The 17,712-nt window shown below is 49.4% G+C and overlaps 1 protein-coding gene across 2 annotated transcripts in view; it reads left to right on the top strand.

Annotated features, from left to right (window-relative positions):
• The window catches only part of GRIK4 (glutamate ionotropic receptor kainate type subunit 4), a 206,264-nt gene that overhangs the window by 70,104 nt on the left and 118,448 nt on the right, over positions 1-17,712 (top strand). For both annotated transcript variants that reach the window (XR_008749915.1, XM_055819424.1), the window contains exon 2: positions 1,273-1,404. Coding sequence is in view for 1 of the 2 variants with exons in the window: in XM_055819424.1 (XP_055675399.1) it covers positions 1,323-1,404 (82 nt within the window). In the remaining variant the exon portion in view is untranslated. The remainder of the gene's footprint in view (positions 1-1,272; positions 1,405-17,712) is intronic.

Genomic DNA, 17,712 nt, shown 5'->3' with positions numbered 1-17,712 from the left:
GCAGGGAGACGCGATCCAGAGGGCGACCAAGCCCCAGGCAGTGGGGATGCGCAGCGACTCCCTGCGCGGCCCCGGCATCGCCTTCGCTTCTATGGCCACCTCTCAATATTTCTCCTGCATCCCTTCCCCGTCTGTAAAAAGGGGATAGCCCCTCTGTGGCCTGCTGAGGTGAGATGGAGGAGGTCAACATATAGTCTAAAAATAGATTAATTGAAAAACTGCAAGTAAAAAGCTACGTCTTTCTCAAACAAAACTCCTAGTAACTTCAAAGGCAAATTAAAGATTTTGCCTGTGTCAGGACTTCAGTATTTGTCCCAAGAATTAGACAAATGGAATAGTGTGAGAATGTTTGCCAGAAAACCGGAGAAGGGAGAGATAAGGTAACAGACGAAATACTCAAAGTCAGCATTTAAGGATGTTGCTGTCTGTGGAGATAATTTTATCAACTCGAGGGACAACCATTTCTCCTATAAAGTAAAATCTGCATTCTGCGTAGCTGCTCAAAATGGTGTTTGTTAAAAATTTGTGTAACTGTGCTGTGGGAGTCTGCTGTGGGACAACCAGTGCCGGTATCTGTGCTAATGGTAGGTTTGTGGATTCTCCATGTACTGCTCTACCTTTTGATGGTGTTTTGACGTTGAAAGATAGACCTCTGTGTGTTGGCGTGGGATTACCGTGTAAGAGGAGAAAAAAAAAAAATAATGGTTCTGATCTTGGTCTTGTCCGGAATCCTCTTGTGCCCGAAAGGGAGGGAAGGAGGTGGTGATGGTCATTGGGGCAGGAGCAGTACAAAGAACTGGTTTCTAGTTTGGTGGCCAAAGTGACTCTCTGTCTCAGATTCCCATCCCTCAAATTATGTTTTGGTATGAAAATGTTTTTTCCTATCCTAAAGCCACAAATCAGTATTATAGTTCAAGTTGCAGGCTGCTTTGACTTAAAAAAAATAAGAAAAAAAAATAGGAGGGGGGGAGGGGAGAAATTAAAGATGTGATTCAGTATTGATTTCCACTTGTTTTTGTGGAAATGCTAAAAATGCCAAGATGAAATATTTGGACTTTTCCTTGTGTTTCTTTCCCATTTTTTTTTTAGAAGCTCTTTGCCCAGTTTGACTCCAATTCCTGAATAATTCATAGTCTGTAAATAGCTTCCTCCTCCTCCTTTGGTAAATAGACTCTTTGTTCCAAGTGCTTGGCAAGCCCCAAGCAGTGTCATCCCGCTGAGTCGCTGGTTCGAGAGCAGAGGTGCTCACGGTGCCATGTGTTCTCTCCACAGAGTTATGTCATGCCCAGACCACCAAAGGGCTCCATGAGGATTTATAGAAGATGCCCCGTGTCTTGGCGCCTCTGGTGCTCCTTCTGCTGTGGCTGATGAAGATTGCTGCCAGCCCCCATTCCCTGAGGATTGGTGAGTACAAAGCTTGCTCTGACCTGTGTTCAACCGTCGTTTCGCTCATTGTTTGGATCACTCTGTAGAAATGCTCGGACAAAGGACACGGAGCCTTGCCTGCGGTAGCTGCGCTCCCTGCAGTGCGGTGTCTTCCCATGCCGGGGTGCTGAGGCCTTGCTGGGCCATGGTGTCCCACCTGCCTTTTGGAAGTGTTTGCTCCTTCATCTTGTAAATGAAATACGGTTTATGGTGACTGTACATATTTGCATTGATTTTCATGCCAGTGATGTTACCTGATGGGAATCCCTGTCTGTATAAATTTGAAGTGAAAGGCACTCCTCAAAGAGGCACCGAGGAACGGAGCTTGCCCTCCGTGCCCTGCCCGCCTTGATGCTCCCCTGAGCTCCACACAGAAGGACATAGTTTTCTGTCACAAATTTATTTGTTCCCACATTGATGAGCAAGGAGCGTTTGAGCCTAAACTGAACCTACTTAAGCACTGCCACAAGAACATGAATAACTCAAAAATGCTCCATTTTTAGGAAAGTCCTGTGCATTCAGTCCCCTTTGGGCTTTATTAAAAAGTGTTTGGGAAGAGGCACCATCATCTTCGCTTGCTGCCTGCGCGGATTAGGGAAAAGACATGCATCCAGAAACCTTGTAATGAAACTTGCTTCATAGTGTTGACACTTCGCTCAGTTGTTTAGAAAGGAAACTGCTTTTCCTGACTGTTCTCTCTGGAGCTACTAGCTGGTTTTATTAACTATTTGTTGCAGATAAGCAGCTCATCTATTCCTGTCCCCATTTGCAACTTTCACAAGTGACACTTAAGTAAAATTACTTCTCCCCTCTGCTAGCAGAGCATGGAGCAGCTCAGATATATAGCAAGGGAGGGTCTGTGCTGGCAGGAGCCTGGGAAGGGTGGCTGGGTGTTTTATATCCCCAGCAGCTGTGATTCATGTGGAGCACTCGTGCTGCATAGTCTCAGCTCCGCAGACTGCATTTCATGTTGATCGGCAGATGCTCCACTTGAGCCCGCAGACGGGGTTGGGGATGTGTGATACGTTATCAGGATGCTGATGGTGAAGGATCCTTTCTTATACCTCGTACCCCAGCCATCTCCTTCTGTGGGGGACGTACTGTGGGTGCTTGGGAGTGAGAGAGGAAGGGCAGCTCCCCTGGCAGTGCATGTAACAGCACTGGGCTGCAAACCAGTCCGGGAGCTGGTGTGGTTGCCCACCTCCACAGCACAACCAGAGTGGGATGGGAAGGTGTTTGAGAGAGGTGGGACAGTGCTTTTATGCTCCTGGCCGAGGACTGGGAATGACAATGTGTGCTGCACCGCGCCAAGGGCAGCTGCCAGGGGGGATTAGCTGATGCCTTCCAGGTCTCAGCTTGGTGCACGCTCAGGGGTTCCCCAACCGGAGCTGATGGTGGCTGCTCTAAGGCCCTGTCAGCGCTGATCCCGGAGGGCAGGCAAGAAGAAGCCCCAGGATGTTGGTGTGTTCAGGGGGACATATGAGCAACCGCAGTGGTGGCAGAAGATCTGTCTCCCTCCGTCTGTCCAAATACTGATTTTTGTCTTCTGTACCTGGTATCCACTGCTGGGTGAAGGAGATCTTGGCACACTGCTGGGGCCTGAAGGCATATCCATAATAGAAATTACTCACACGCCTGAAGACAGGCATGGTCCATACATCCTGGTCCCACCATATCCCACCTGGTACCCACAGGTATAAAGCTGTACAGCTCTGCACTTAGCAGAGACACCTGATGGTGAATAGCTGAACCCATACTGGTCAGACGTAAGCATCTCCTCCTAGGCTGTGTGCCGAGATCCATCCCCGAGACTGCTCCACCAGTGGCTTTCAGCTCTCTCGCACTGAGGTTGTGCTCCTTTGGACTTGTCCCTCCAGTTTTAAAGTCCTCATGCATTTAGGAGTGCTTTGCTTTTGACTTTCCTTGGCGAAAATAGTGGAGGTGCTCCAGACACAGTTGTTCTTAACGCTTAGACCATTGCTGCCGAGTCCAGGATGGAAATGCTGGATTTCTGTAGCCTGCACAGGGCAAGGCAGTGCAAATATGTTGAAACCCTCCTAGGACTGAAGAAATTGTATCAGGGTGCTGCAAAGGCAACGTGGAAGTCAATTTTCCAAAGAAGGAGTGATGCTGTTGAGGGAATGGGAGGGAACTTTGCCAATCCTTCTAAAAGGCACTGGAGGTCATGGCTTCTGTGTCAGATGGCATTAAATGTACAAGCAGACAAAGACCCTGCAGTCAAGTCACAGGTATCTCCAGTTGCCTCCTGAGAATGGGACACCAGCAGTCCTGACATTGGACCTGGCTGATGCCCACACGTGATCCTAAAGCAAGAATTTACTGTGGGAGGGGAAGCTCTGGTAGGTATGTTGGTGCATATCTACTGCTTTTACTTTGCTCGTGGCCACAGTGCTAACTTCTCTGACAATAGTGTCTGAAGCAGATGGGCAAAGAGCTGAGGAGGGGGTTGGGGTTTTGGTTTTGTTTCTTCAAGACACGGTTTTATTTTAACAATATATCCAGCAAAAAAAGTTAATAAAAATAAATTAAAAAATGAAAGGAGAGAAAAAAATATTACTAGCAGCCCTGAAATCATTCCCAAATGCATGCTTTTGGCAAGGCAGGGAAATATGGTATCTAGCAACATAAATCAATGCACCGCATCGAGAAGGAAAACAGACCAGCCATGTACATTTAAATATTCAAAGAAAATGCAAGCTAACATTTAAAATAATTCTGAAAGCCATCTGGTAGTGGACCGCTCAAATGCACAGTTATATGATTAGTAAAGTGAGGTGAACATAGGCAGTGTCGCGTCTGCGTTCTTCACTGTGTCGGTAGGAGAGATTATTGCCTGCTGCACTTGGCTTCCAGGGTAGGAGGAGGCACGGTGGTGCTGAGTCAGGGGCACTTGGCTTGGCTTTTAAGCTAAGCGCTGAGCTTCCCTGCTGCTGCTTTCTTGGGGTTTGGGTGGATCTTGGCCCTGATATTTCTCAGTGGAGTTTCTAGGCAGCAGATGGCTTAATCTTCGAGCGCACAGTGACAGGAATTTTTGCTAGCCTGGACGGGGCCAACAGTGAGTGTTGCATTGCAGTGAGCTCTAGAAACATCATCATCTATGCAAAAAAAGTGAGCAGAATATAGGCTACAGGGCGACCTTCTCCATGACTTTGGCATGCATAAGAGCAATCTGTAGGCTTTGGCATTCTATATTTCTCTCCTTGATACACGGGAAAAAACATCGGTGCAAACATTTTTTTTCATCCTTAAACGCTGCGTATTCCTTTGTGATCCAATCCTGGAGAAAGTCTCCTGTTCACATTGTTCTGGAGACCTTTGTGGGGAAAAACACTGACCCACATGTCCAAAATAGTGTCTTTTTACTAAGAGTGTCTTTTGTTTATCAGTCAGCTCACCTGGCCTGTCTTGGTGAAGTGTTATCTCCATAGATGCTCAAAAGTGGATTGTGATTGGGGTATGAGGAAGCAGGCAGGAACAGGCACGTTCTCAGAAGTTTTCAAGAGCTCCAGGAGGTGTGCAAGGAGTTGCCTCGAGACATCCTGTAGCCCTTGAAAAAGCCAGCATGTGTCCTACCAAAACGGCTTGGGAGCAAAACCCAGTAGTTGGTGCTTGCCCGGTGTGTACATTTGCACATGCTGTCTTGCATCCAACCACACCAAAAGCATGACAGACAGCAGGTCCCTCCTGCCCACCCCAGAGGCAGGCAAGGAGGATGGCTGGTGCAGTGTGCTCTTAGCTAGCATCTCCCCTGGCTCTGGTTTCCTGCAGTAGAAGTAATTCTGGTTTTGTTTGTTCACTCATGCTCAATAAAGTGTCAAGAAATTTACTTGAGTTATTTACTGAGTTATTTACTTGGTCTTATAGAGCCGACCGTCAGAGCCCTAAATTGGTATTCTCTTGCTAGATTCATTGGGTGTACTACCAGCTCATTTAAAATTCATACACAAGCCAAAGTTGTAGTTTATACATGGCATTGCCCTAACTAGCAGTAGGCTCGGTAGCGCTGACATACGATCTACTGACAAACTCCTTGCAAGACCTCCTTCAGCCCTGCAGCTCTTTAAAGTGCTCTTTCCTGTAATTGCTTCTGTCTGTCCAAATCCCTTCCCTCCTTCTACCTCCCAACTTTGCAAACTTTATACAAAAGGCAAGATGCAGCTCTAGCATTAAGGGTATTTTCTTTGGTGAAACTTGGTGTTCTTTTACCCCATACCCAGTGAACATGCATCTACCCCTTGCTCAGCTGATAATTGAAGCAATCTGCACTGCTGTCCCAGTGCTTGTCGTAGGGTTTCATCCACCAGAGGAGCAATGTGTGGTCAAAGTCTCCACGAATCTAACCTGACAGTGGAGTGTCACTAGAAGGGCCAGCCTGGGGCATCTGTCCCTGTTTCTAGGCATGTTTCCAAAAATCTAGAGTACCTGAAGGGCTGTGAATCTCCTGCATCTGCTCTGACCATGGACTTATAATGTCAAGAAAATGTTCTTGGGATCCACCAGAGCATGTGGAGTTGTGGGAAAGCACTGGCACTTAACTGTGGATGCTGAAGTAGGTGGAAATGGAGACATGCATGCAGCTTTTCCTGCGTCACTGTGATTGCATAAGGCCCTTCTGATTCTTCCCTGTCGCCCTGTTACAGACCTGTGTAGCAGAGCATCACTTGTGTGGCCTTGCCTCTCTGCACAATTGCCCTCCCGAGGTGCTTGTGATGCTAAGCTGCTTGTTCAGTGAGCTGAAGGCCCCGTGGCTGCACTGTGTGCTTCTGCCCCGTCAGTGCAGTTTGCAGGCTGGTGGGTCTGAGCGGGGGGACTGAAGCGAGGTAGGAGCTCTGAGCATTACAAACGTGTACGGCAAAAATGAACGATAATGGCAATGAACAGAATTGTGGACCATTTAGTTCAGCTTCCCCAGCTCCCAGAGGATATACATAATTCTCCTAAAGGCACTGCGGAGGAGATCACACAAGGCAGCATGTTATTTAACATTAACATTTTGGAGGGGGGTAGCGCCACTGATGATGAAGGTGCAGTCAGTCCCCTGGATGCTGTAAAAGAAAAATGTCGGTGTCAGCACCAGTGGGCAGGTACAAATGCTCCCTCCCAGGGGTGGGGGCTGAGATGGGGACAAATGCGACTGTGCCCTTTATGGCAGGCGGGGAGAGCTGTGGCTTTGTGGCCGGTTGGCTTGTGGTAGCCCCATACCGCCACAGCCCCATGGCAGCTGGCTGACACCGTTCGAAGTGCCGCATCTCTCGCCTGCATGGAACCAGAGGAGCGTGTTTAACGCAGACAGGCAAAGCATCAACTCCTTTCCGTAGGCAGCGCTGCTTTCTGGCGTATCTCGGGCCTTTTTGGATGACACCAACGCAGCTGCAATAAACTGCTGGCCACCGGTTTGCTCTTGCTCGGCAGAGAAACAGCCTTACCCTGGCTTGGAACCCAGCAAAGCTGTCGCGATCAGCTTAAAGCAGAGAAACAGTCTCGAAGTCTCACATGGTGGTGCTGTTGCTGGAAAACCTTTCCACTTGTGATTACTGTCAGTATTTAAGAAAACAAAGCTTGTGGCAGGGGTTGGGCACTCTCCCCCTGCCCAGCTGTACCAGTGGGGAAGCAGAGGTGCTGGGTCCTGCTGGCGCAGGGGGGCACAGCCAGTGGCTCCTTGCAGGAGGCACCAGACTGGACGGGAAGAGCTGAGCTGGGAACAAAGCCGGTTGCTGAGACATGTCTGATTAGCTGGTTTCTCTGTGCACGGACCTAATTGTTTTCGAAGGATTAAAAATAATCCTTAGAAATCCTTACAAAGAAACCACTGCGAGCCGCAGTGCCTGCGCGGTGATGCTCCGTGGATGCTGGCTTTCAGGTCCCATCGTGTTGGGCTGTGATAAAACCAGCCTGGCATGAGGAGTGGGGTGGGAAGGGGGTGTAGCTGCTCTGGGGGCCAGGTGGAGGGGTGCCTTCTGGGCACGAGGGGCAGCGGAGGAGTTAACTGTTTGTAAAACGTTTGCCCAGTTGCATCTGGAGGAGCAAGTCGTGAACTTCAGGGGCGGTGACAGGAGCAGGTGTGGGCTGCAGCTAGGTTGACATTCAATGTGGGCAGATGCTTTCCATGTGTATGTTGGGGTGCTAGTTGCTAGGAACCTAAGCTAGAGGCTTGCCCGGGGTGCCCCATGGCTCCCCTAAGCCCACATGGTCATTGCCTACCAGCTGGAGAACTGCCCTGGGATGTGGCCCACCAGCCCTTGCAGCTGGGAAGCGCTGCTGGGTGCCTGAGCTTGGGTTCCATCCCCTGCTCAATTCATGCCTCACTGGGCTCATTTCAGCACTTGTATGTCGTGTTTGGCCTATATTGATTTCTTTTTTTTATTTTTTTTTTAAAGGCTTTCACATTTAATTCAGGACTTTTTTAGACTCTGAGAGTCTAAAGAAATAGAGAATGATGCAGGAGGAGGTGAGGTAGCCACATCTTTGTTGATGCATGACATAGTAAATTTTTCTGGCTAAAGCAGTACTAATATTTCCCCCAATATTAAAAAGGCCCAGTTAGGTTTGTTAAGGTGAAGTAGTTTCATGGTTATTTGTCATTTGCTGCTTAAGAGTGGTAAGAGGTAGAGAAAAATACAATATTCGTTTGTGAACTTTTTGCCCTCTTAATTTTGCTTTCATTATTCTTCTAGGAGAGTAATATATTATTTATGTTTTCTGAGTTACATGCATAAATATTTATTCTTTAAAAAGTCACCCGTATAGATGCCAGGCTCTTTCAGCAATGCCCTGTCTAGACTTGCCCTTTGATTCCTTGCCGTTCTGCCCAGGTACTGCAGTGGTGTCCCAGCTCCTAGCCATACCTTCCCTGTCCTGGATGGTCTGGTAAAGGTAACTCATGCATGGAGGCCACTTCCAGGATAAAAGGAGCTGGTTTCTTCAGGAAAAGGCAACTGAAGCTGTTAAAAGAGGGGCTGCATGCTGCTGGTGATTGCTGCGGTCCCTTATCTAACCCATTCTCTGAAATGATGGGGTGAAAGGGGGTTCTCGTGCACGCCCTCGATGTCGGACACCAGGGCAGAGCATTCGGGCTCCCCATGTGTGCGCCGAGGCTGGTGCTGGCTGCGGGCCGGGGTCTGCATGCTGCTCCCACCAGCTCTGCAAAGGCGAGTCCTCCCGGGGATGCGCTGGGCGCGTTCTCTGCCTGCAGAGGCAGGAGGCTCATTAGCACCATGGAAGTGCGAGCAAAAACTGCGGGAGGAAAGCGAGCGCGCCTCTGAGCGAGGAGCCCTGCGGGAAAGCGAGTGGGAATCGGCTTGAGCTGCGAGTGCTTGGGCGGTACTCGAGGGATGTAGCCGTCCTGCATCCCTGCTTCAATTTGCTTTGATTTGAAAGTGAGGGGCCTGTTTGGCATGGTGGCTGAGGACTGGATGCCGAGATGTTTCTCCATGAACTGCATGTGGTCAAGGTTGAATGCGTTTGGCTTAAGATCGACTGAGCCGCACACTCTAAAGAGACTTGTTGGCAGAAAGAGGGGCTTGGTGCAAAGGGGGGTGACCTGCCCTGCCACTGGTGGCTCTGCAGGAAGAAGGTGCCCGTGGCATGTGCCAGGCAGCCCGTTGCCCACCAGGCTGCCCCTCGCGTGGGAGAGCGGGGTGGGAGGCTGCGGTGTCTCTCCAGGCTGAGGTTTTGCCACATAAGACATAACGAGCTGCTGGTCTACAGCTCGGGAATCCAGTACGATAATAACATGAATAACATATAATAAATAGATGTAAATCTTAGATCAGTGCTACAGGGCATGGAGTGAGGAGTGGTCTGGGTTCAGTGAGACAGACCATCTCTTCAAGTGTTTTGCACCTCTGTGGCAGAGTTATTTTTACTGATCTATTCCTGATCATTAATGTCTGAGAGGCAGGCTACATCGTACAGCCCAAGAGGCCTTAAGCTTTGTTTTGATTCATTATATATCCACATACATATTATATTGGTATAGTGCTCTGTGGGCAGAGCATCTGGATGGGAAAGTCAGCCGGTAGTTATGGAAAAGAGCCGTGTTGCTCAAGTAGCAAATCGGCACAGAGCTCGATTTTTTCATTTGCTTGTTTAAAGAAAATTATTTGCTCACCAGCATGGTAAAGCTGTGGTACCTGGGCACAGCAGCCAGCTGCTGCCCCACGCTGTACTGCTTTGGAGATCTGGAAGGTGACCGGGTTCAGAGTAGCTGCTAATTCAGTGGGAAGAGGAAAATTTGCTTTAAGGAGAGGAGCTGGGGAGAGAGGGGCTGTCCACCGCGGAGGTTCTCTCTCCCTCTGTCTCCTGCAGGTGAAGTCCTGTGCAGTTGCAGGGCAAGAGGCAGACGGCGAACGTGGGTAGGTGCATGTTTTGCTTCAGAGGGCTGATTTTTTACTTCTGTGTCTGAATGCTGAAGATTCTCCCAGAGCTAAGGATCAGGATCTGAGAGCTGTATAACTTCTTTTATATCTAAATAGGGTTACTGCCCTGGGCAGCACTTCGTGTATTTAGCTGCTGAGCCATTTTTAATACAGATCTTTTTGTTTCATTGAGTGAAAGCTAGTCATAGCATTATTTTTTATTCACATATATATGAATAACAAAGTCAATTGCATGAATGAAAGATGCTTGGTTCCTTGCCTAAACAGCTGCCAAAATTAATTCCAACTCTGAGCCAAACCCAGCAAAGCTGGAATTTCTGCAGAAAGCTCCAGTGCGGCGTGAGATAGGCTTGTGCACTAGTCTGCATTACAGATTACTGCAGCCCAGCCCCTGGCTCTTGGCTATCTGTGTGGGCAGTTGAGGAAGGAGAGATTTCACACACTCTGTGGTGAGCTTGACTTCACCACAGAATAAGCCTGAATTAAATATCCTTAGCAGACCCTTGCTGGAGTGAGTGCCATCACAATGCAAAGCAGTGCTCGCTTGATAGAGAGCAGCTGTCTTGGCAGCTCAGAGCACCTGAAAACTTCGTGCCAGCATCAGCAATACTTTGAGCGTCAAATTTGTTCCTCCCCATGGACCAATTCACTTGCATTTAAAGAACCGTCTGAATTGAACAGGAGATTTTTTTGGATGTGGACTGGAGCTGGGTTGAGTTACAAAATGCGAATAAGCACGCAGGTTAAGCCAGCCCCCTGGCCGGGCAGCAGCTACAAGGCTGACTGCTGAGGATGGGGCACCTGTGGATACGTGGCTGAAGGATGTGGTTGCTTGCTTTTAGGGAGCTGCACATCTGTAGTGACTGCAATGTGATCTGAAGGTCATTTTTCAGGAAGCGAGATGGAGGATAGCCTTGCAGATTAAGGTGGTGGCCCAAGTTTCTAAAGGTGAGTTCAGATAAAGTTGAGGCCGTGAGCTATTACAATCTTTCTGAGAAGGCAGGCTGGAGGATGGCAGGTGGGAGAAGGACAGCAAGGCAACTCCAGCTTGTAACAGTCTGTTGGAGCAGAGCTGAGATCCTCACGCTGCAAGCGTAGTGTTTCTTTCTGTTTGAAGCAATACGCCTTGTGCTCAGAGGTTTATTCCTCGTTCTCCTGCTGCATAACTCTTGGCAAGTTGACTTGTCCTTGCTCTCCAGATGGGTGGGCTGGAAGCTCAGGGGCCCGCTCTCCTGGATGCAGTGTGTGCAGTGCTCAGCTCAGTGAAGTGTTGAAGCCCTCTTGTTAGCATTAGGCACTGTGAGACTGTTGGGCAGCCTTCCCAGAAAAGGTGCTTTTGACCTGAAAGGGCACTTATCTCAAGTGCCCCTCTGCAGCTAATTGCTTGTGGCTCAGTTTAAGATAAACACACTCCTGTAAAGCTAAAAGCCCAAATTGTCCTGGCTTGGATTCAGAGGCTCTAGCTCTTGATATCCAGGTGTTTTGAACCTATAGCATTTGAAAAAGTCTCAATCCCAGAAGCAGAGAACAACCTGCAGACAAAGCAGGTGAGGCAGATCCTGGCTCCTTGCGTGCTGCTGCTGCTGGGCTCCAGCCTCTGCAAGGGGTAGGTCCTGCCCTTCCCCCTGAAGCCTTGCTCCCAGCTTTGTGCTCCTTTGGCTCCTCTTCTCCCTCATGAAGATCTCATTGTGTTGAGGTTGAAGCTACTGGCTGAGGTCGCTGAGGAAAAAAGGGAAGGATGGATGAATGTGAAAGAATGAATTTTGCTTTTCCATAGGATGTTGGCTATGAAAAGCATGAAGTGCAGGCTGTGCCGATGGGCAGAGAAGGGCACAACACCCAGGGCACAGTCCGTACCTGAAATAGCTGTGGGCAGGTGTAGAGGAGTGAAGGCGGTGGGCTGATTAGCATTGATAATGTGCAGCTGTGGCCTTGCCTCAGAGGCAGTGGGCTGATTGACCTGGATGATGTGCAGGTGTAGCTGGTTCCCGCTAAGTGGTTAAATAGCCCTGAGGATGGTGGGAGAGGGGGGGGTCAGATGGAGGAGTAGCAGTGTGGTCTGACCTCTGGAGGAAGGAGATGCAGCACAGACAGTAGAATCTGACCAAGGGTAAAGCCTTATTGCAGCCTACTACTTTGTGCTGTAACAGGCAGGCAGGACGATGGGAAAGCTATCCAAGAGGGTGATGTTACGTTAGGGTAGCATTGCTCCTCAGAGCCCTTCTTTGGGGTGTTACCTGTGGAGGGGAGATGAGTGCAGGAGCTCTGAGAAGCTGAAGGATAAGATCCCGGCTAGAGGAGAGCTCATGAAATGAGGAAGACTCAGGAGATGCATGGAGGTGGGTGCTCATAACCACGGTTGGTCACACCTGAGAAAGGTAGCCTTGAGCAGTGGCAGAGCATGGACCGCAGGGCTCCTGGGGCTGGCAGAGCCCTTGCTGCAGGGTGGGACGTGCAGACCTGGTGCTCGTAGGGCTGGGGGGAATGAGGAAGCTCCATGGTCCATAGGTAAAAATGAAATGCGAAGCTCAGCAGGCAGAGAAGCAAAGCAAGCAGATACTCATGTGTCAGCGCAGAGGTGGACTTAAGCATGGAGTTAGAAGGGAGTTACAGGGGGGACCTGCAGTTGAGGAGCAGCTTAGCCCAGCGGTTGCCAGCTCTGAGTCGACCCCTGCCAGATGAGGACTGCGCAGGTAAGAAGGCTGCAGGGAGGGATGGCTCGTTTTCCCAAAGACACCACTAATGAATTCCTCTTGCACCTCCAGATGCTGTAAGGGTTTGGAGAGACTAAATGGAACTTTATGTGAAAATGATGGCTGAATGTCAGTTCTGCTGTCGAAGCCAATTTGGGAGCCGGAAAGTGCTAAAAGAATTAAGATTGTTAAATGGAAATAAGTCTACTTGGATGAGATAAAATAGGGTTTAAATGAGTGAAATTATCTGTGGATTACCCTTGTTAGAGTACTGCCTTATTTAATAAACTGGGTTTTAATCTGCTGCAGGGATTCCTGAAGGAAAAGCTTAGCCTACGGGGCTACGTGCATGTGATGAAGGGGAAGGACCAGCTGTGCTGTCATCCTCCAGAATGGAGCCACAAGGGTAAAGGGGAGGTGATAGTTTGCCCCTGAGTGCTTTGTACTTTCACAAGGAGCTCGTTTGCTGCTTTGTAAGTGGTTTGATCTTTGTTCAAGTTTCTTGGGTAGTTCTTCTCTTTTGCTGGCAGAATACAGGAGGCCGCTGCTTCTGGTTAGGTGATAGCTGTTCTGGCTACCACATGTTGCTGGGGAGCATTGCTCGTGCTGGGCCATGCAACACTTGATGCTTCCTGGGATAAATACAGTCAGACCTCTCCTCAAGCACTTGGAAGGAGTGCTGCAAGGAAACAAACTTTTGCTGTATTTAGGAGGGAAAGAGAGAGTGCTGGAAATCTTGAGGGCTGCAATTTCACTGTGAACAGAGACTGTAGTAATTATTAATGGGCACTGATTATCTGCTTCTGTAAGAGCAGATCTGAGGCATAAGACCAACCAGGTACTTTTAGCTAACTTTAGCTGGCCACCACTTAATGCAGATGTCACCTGTCATCTTGCATGTGTTTCTAACCCATCTTTCCTTGGTGATAGTCAAGAAAGCATAACTGCTCCAGATGCTTCTAAAATTGTGGAGGGAAGGACCTGATCTTAGCAATGTGCAGTCATCTTTCAGCACTGTAGGAGTCTGCTCTTGGCTGCTGGAGCCAGTACCTGAGCCTGGGAGCGTACAGCACGCAGGAGGGACATGTGTGGAGGGGAGGGTCTGAATGCAAGGTTAAAAAGGCTAAAACACAAGGAGGGTTGAGACCTGATTTTCCTTTTAGTTGTGTAACTCTGAGGTTTCAGGATATCTTATGTTCTGTACTTGGAGGATTCAAGAATTTTCAAGCTGTTTTCCGACAGTTCGGAGAGAGAAGTGAACTCCAGAGTCACTGGTGGGGTAGGAGTCTCAGACGGGATGCAGGCAATCCAGGTTCAAACTCCAGGTTCAAACTCCAGCCTCTGCAGGAGTCTGTGGGGAACCTGTCTGGGTTGTGCTGTGATCTGGTCAAAGGAGCCTGTCTTCTGGGAACATTACGTTTTTGGTGGCCCTTGTTGTTGACATCAGAGCTAATAAAACTGGCTAGCAGGCAGAGCTGAGCCATTGCCTGCCAGAGCCTTCCCATCCTGTATTTTTTGCTGTTTTTCCTGGTCCTGGCCTGACAGCCTGGTCTCTGTAATAAATGCTGAAAGTTCATGCATCTCATGCTGCTAAAACTGTGTTCAGGGAGGAAGTCAGAGCTGGGATGGCAGAAGGGAGGAGCTCTGTTTGCCCACATATTTTTATCTCGCTGGGGGGATTGCTGTTCCCTACCCTGTGTTGTAGCACAGTGCAGACTCACTGGAGCTGGTCTTTATGTGCCGTGTCCTCTGGAATTATTCCTGGTTTCATATCGTACAGGTGCAGGCTGGGATGAATGCCTGAGATCTAGCCTGAGGCTCATCCTACGTGAGTTTAAGACTTCTGTGATCTTCCTACCAAGCCCAAGGGATAATGAAATCTGAAAAGGGATAATGTGGTGTCAGCTTGGATTGTCTGAGGAACTCCACATTCATTACATATTCCACCCCCTTTCCCACCCTGACTTGTGGTTCTTCTGCTTGGCAAGAAGCATCCACTAACCTGTATCTGATAGGATCAGCTGCCCCATCTCGCTGTTAGAGGGCTTTGTAGTCTCCGTTATCTTACAGAATTTGTGCTTATGGGTACATGTGTGCGCGCCCCATAGTGTTCGACAGCACATTTGATAGCCTCTACCTTGTACCAGGTTTGATTCGCAGCCATCTGGTCCTACCATGGCAGGATGCCCCCGATCACACTCCTTGTTCAGCCTGCAGAGTGGTTTTGTGGTCGTGCTCAGCTGCCCCATGCATCTTCCCATTTGACCAGCGGCAGAAGTCCATTCTGCTGTTTGGCTTCGGCACTTCAGAACATTTTGTTCCACATCCCTCGCACAGAAGATAGCTTGGCAGTTGCAGACCTTTAGCATTTATGATCTGTTGTGTTTCTATCTGTTTCAGTGGCATGTGGAATATTTTGGCATGCTTGTTTCATTGGGGGCCCTGGTACACTGGGAAGAAGTGCTTTATTATTCCAGGCGTGTTCAGAAATACTGTGATCTTAGCGATCACACAAGACAAAACAAAAGAATGGTTGAGTTGGTGATGAAATATCTCGCAATACTTGTGCGAAGTAGGCATCCCATGCAATAGCCACCCCAGATGCCTCGCCAGCCCCACTTGTGCTGCTTCACTGGCAGAAGCTGGTGCCAGACTTTGGGGCCGGGTGAGGCTGCAGTGGCTTTGCCCAGGCAGCAGGCAGTGCCCCGAGCACTGCAGCTCGCAGCAGAGCTTGCCTCGAAGTCCACAGCATGACCGGTCTCTGAGAGGTAATGCTATGGGATAGCTGCCTGCTGGGTCTGGAAGAAAGCAAGCACTGTGGTTGTCCAGCTTGGCATGGCTGAGGAGCATTACCAAGCTAGGACAGGGCTCTGAGCTGAGTGACTTGGGTTCTGGAGCAGAAAGCTTGTTTTCATTGTAATGGCTCTGGTTGAAAAGCCTGTTCTTCTCTCATGTGCTTAAATCCCATGGAGCGTCTCATTAGGAACAAATGATGCCTCAGGCAAGTGGAGCTATAGAAAAGTAATCTTTATTAAGTACCCTCAGTGGTCAGAATTACTTGATGAGCTCCAGAGTTTTATTTGCAGGCAGCTTGGGTTGTCATGTAGCAGGAAAGTGCTTTGAACTCCTTTCCTTCCCTGTCTCTAGGTTACTGTTTTCTATTTCTGTGTGTTTTCAGTCCCTACAGCCCTGCAAATACTGCTGGTAAAATTGTTGACACTGGGAACCAAATTAATGGAAGAGAGGTTGGGTATGTGTGGGTCAGGAACGTGCAGCCATGTACGAGGTGTCTGCAGCGCACCGTGAGTTGCCCTGAGCAGCGTGCAGGCACAGCCACTTCCATGGGAAATGGTGTACAGAACGCACGGACTGATGTGGTGACATCCATGGGAAATTCTGCCTCTGAATGCTTTGTTGCTGCATGCTTGGGGTGGGGATGGCCACCAGGAGAGCAGCAGGTCCTCTTGGAGCCATCCCCCTTGCCTGTCCGTGCTGGCACCTACAGTAAGCTGGACAGCTGGTTGTCTTTCATCTCTGGACTTTGCAAGTTCTCCACAGGTGATAGAAAATGAGCTATAGACTGTAATCACAAAGGCCAGTGAAAAACAAAATGGATTTAAAACAGCATCCTGCCAGATGCTTTGCTTTTTGCTGGGTAGCTAGAGGGAGAAAGAATAAAGAGCTCAGAAAAATAAAGGGAGACCTGGGTTGTGAGCACAGGGCTGCACACAGCTGCTGTGTAGCTGACCCCGGCGTGCGTTTGAGGCTCTGCTGCTGCCTAGTGCCGGGTGGGATGTTTCTAGATTGATGTGGAGGCACCCCCAGCCTCGCCCTCTGCCTGAGTGGTATCAGGGCATCTCAAGGTATGTCCAGGAAGAAAAGGGGAGAGAGAAAAATTAATCTGTGACCACTGTACTTGCCTTTATGAAAAGGAAATGAAGTGAAGGCAGGAGACTGAAAAGTTCACCTGCGTCTGTCTTGTCAAGCATGCGAAGCTGACACAACGATGCAGTCATTACAGGCTTCCCTGTAAATACAGCTTCTCCCCCCCCACCCCCCCCCATTTAGTTAAAAGCCTGTAATTGCTCTGGAGGAGCAGTCACTGTTTATCAAGGAAGAGCCTCTTGATCATGTCAGGCAGCTCTAGCGTTCATGGTCCGTCCATAGGAGCTTTTTGGTATCAGAGCATCTGCAGAGCGCAGCAGCCAGGAGGGCTTGGTGAGCCCCTCGCACGGGGCTCTCTTGGCTGATGCTTTCAGTCCCCCAAGCTCTGCGCTGTGATGGGGACCCTTTAGGAGGAAGGCATTTTCCATGGTGCTGGGGACAGTTGTGCAGTTGAGCTGGTCACTCTGCTGCCTCGCTTCTCCTCATTGCCCGGCTCCTGCTCTTTTGAATAGCAAGCTGCAGTGGGTCGGTGGCTGTTTGTTATCCTGGGACTGTCAATTTTATTGCAAGGAAATGAGAAGCATTTTCAGGCATTGGCTAGCAGCGCAGAGAGGCTTTGAGCAGAAGTTCGTGCCACTAAGCATGCTTTTGAAAGATGTGTAGGGAATCAATTAACCTTGAAAAGATTTGGTGGCTTGGTTCAGAAGAACACTGGCTTTGAGGGTTTCTTCTCCTGCTACTAAAACAAGCTACCTTTACCATGAAGCATGGACACTTTCTAACACCGAAAGGTGAAGTGAGTACAAAAATAAAATCAAAATAAAAAAAAAACAACCAAACAACCTCACAGCAAAACTCCAGAAGAAATGCAAGAAAGAGCATCTGTGTGCCTAACACCAGAAGCCCATCTGAAAAACAGTCGTTTGCTGAATATAGCTGTATGCTTTTGTTTTAAATGTCCTGACTTCGTGCTCAGCTCTCCCCCACCCCTCGCTCTGGAAGCGCTCCAGCATGATCCGTGCTTGGAAAGGCAGCGCTGGCTGGCTGTCCTGAGCTGCCCGAGCTCCAGCCAGCACCCGCAGGGAGCTGTGCGACGCGTTACTGCCCGCTTGCTTTTCCCAGCCTTCCGCAGGGAGAGCGGAGCAGTCCGTAGGGCAGCACGTGCCGTGGGGACGCGCGTCCTCACCTGCTCCGCTTGCTCGGGTCAGTGCCACGCTTCAGGGCTAAAGCTCGCTGCCCCGCTGGGAGCCGCCCGGGTGTGGGCTCTGCTGTGCAACGTGGTAGTTCAGGTTAGTTCACGCTTCCTACAT

The sequence above is a fragment of the Falco peregrinus genome, chromosome 15 (genome assembly GCF_023634155.1).
Source record: "Falco peregrinus isolate bFalPer1 chromosome 15, bFalPer1.pri, whole genome shotgun sequence".
Classification (NCBI taxonomy): Eukaryota; Metazoa; Chordata; class Aves; order Falconiformes; family Falconidae; genus Falco; species Falco peregrinus.
Note: the sequence above shows the minus strand (reverse complement) of the source record. Positions and strands in the feature narration are given on the sequence as shown.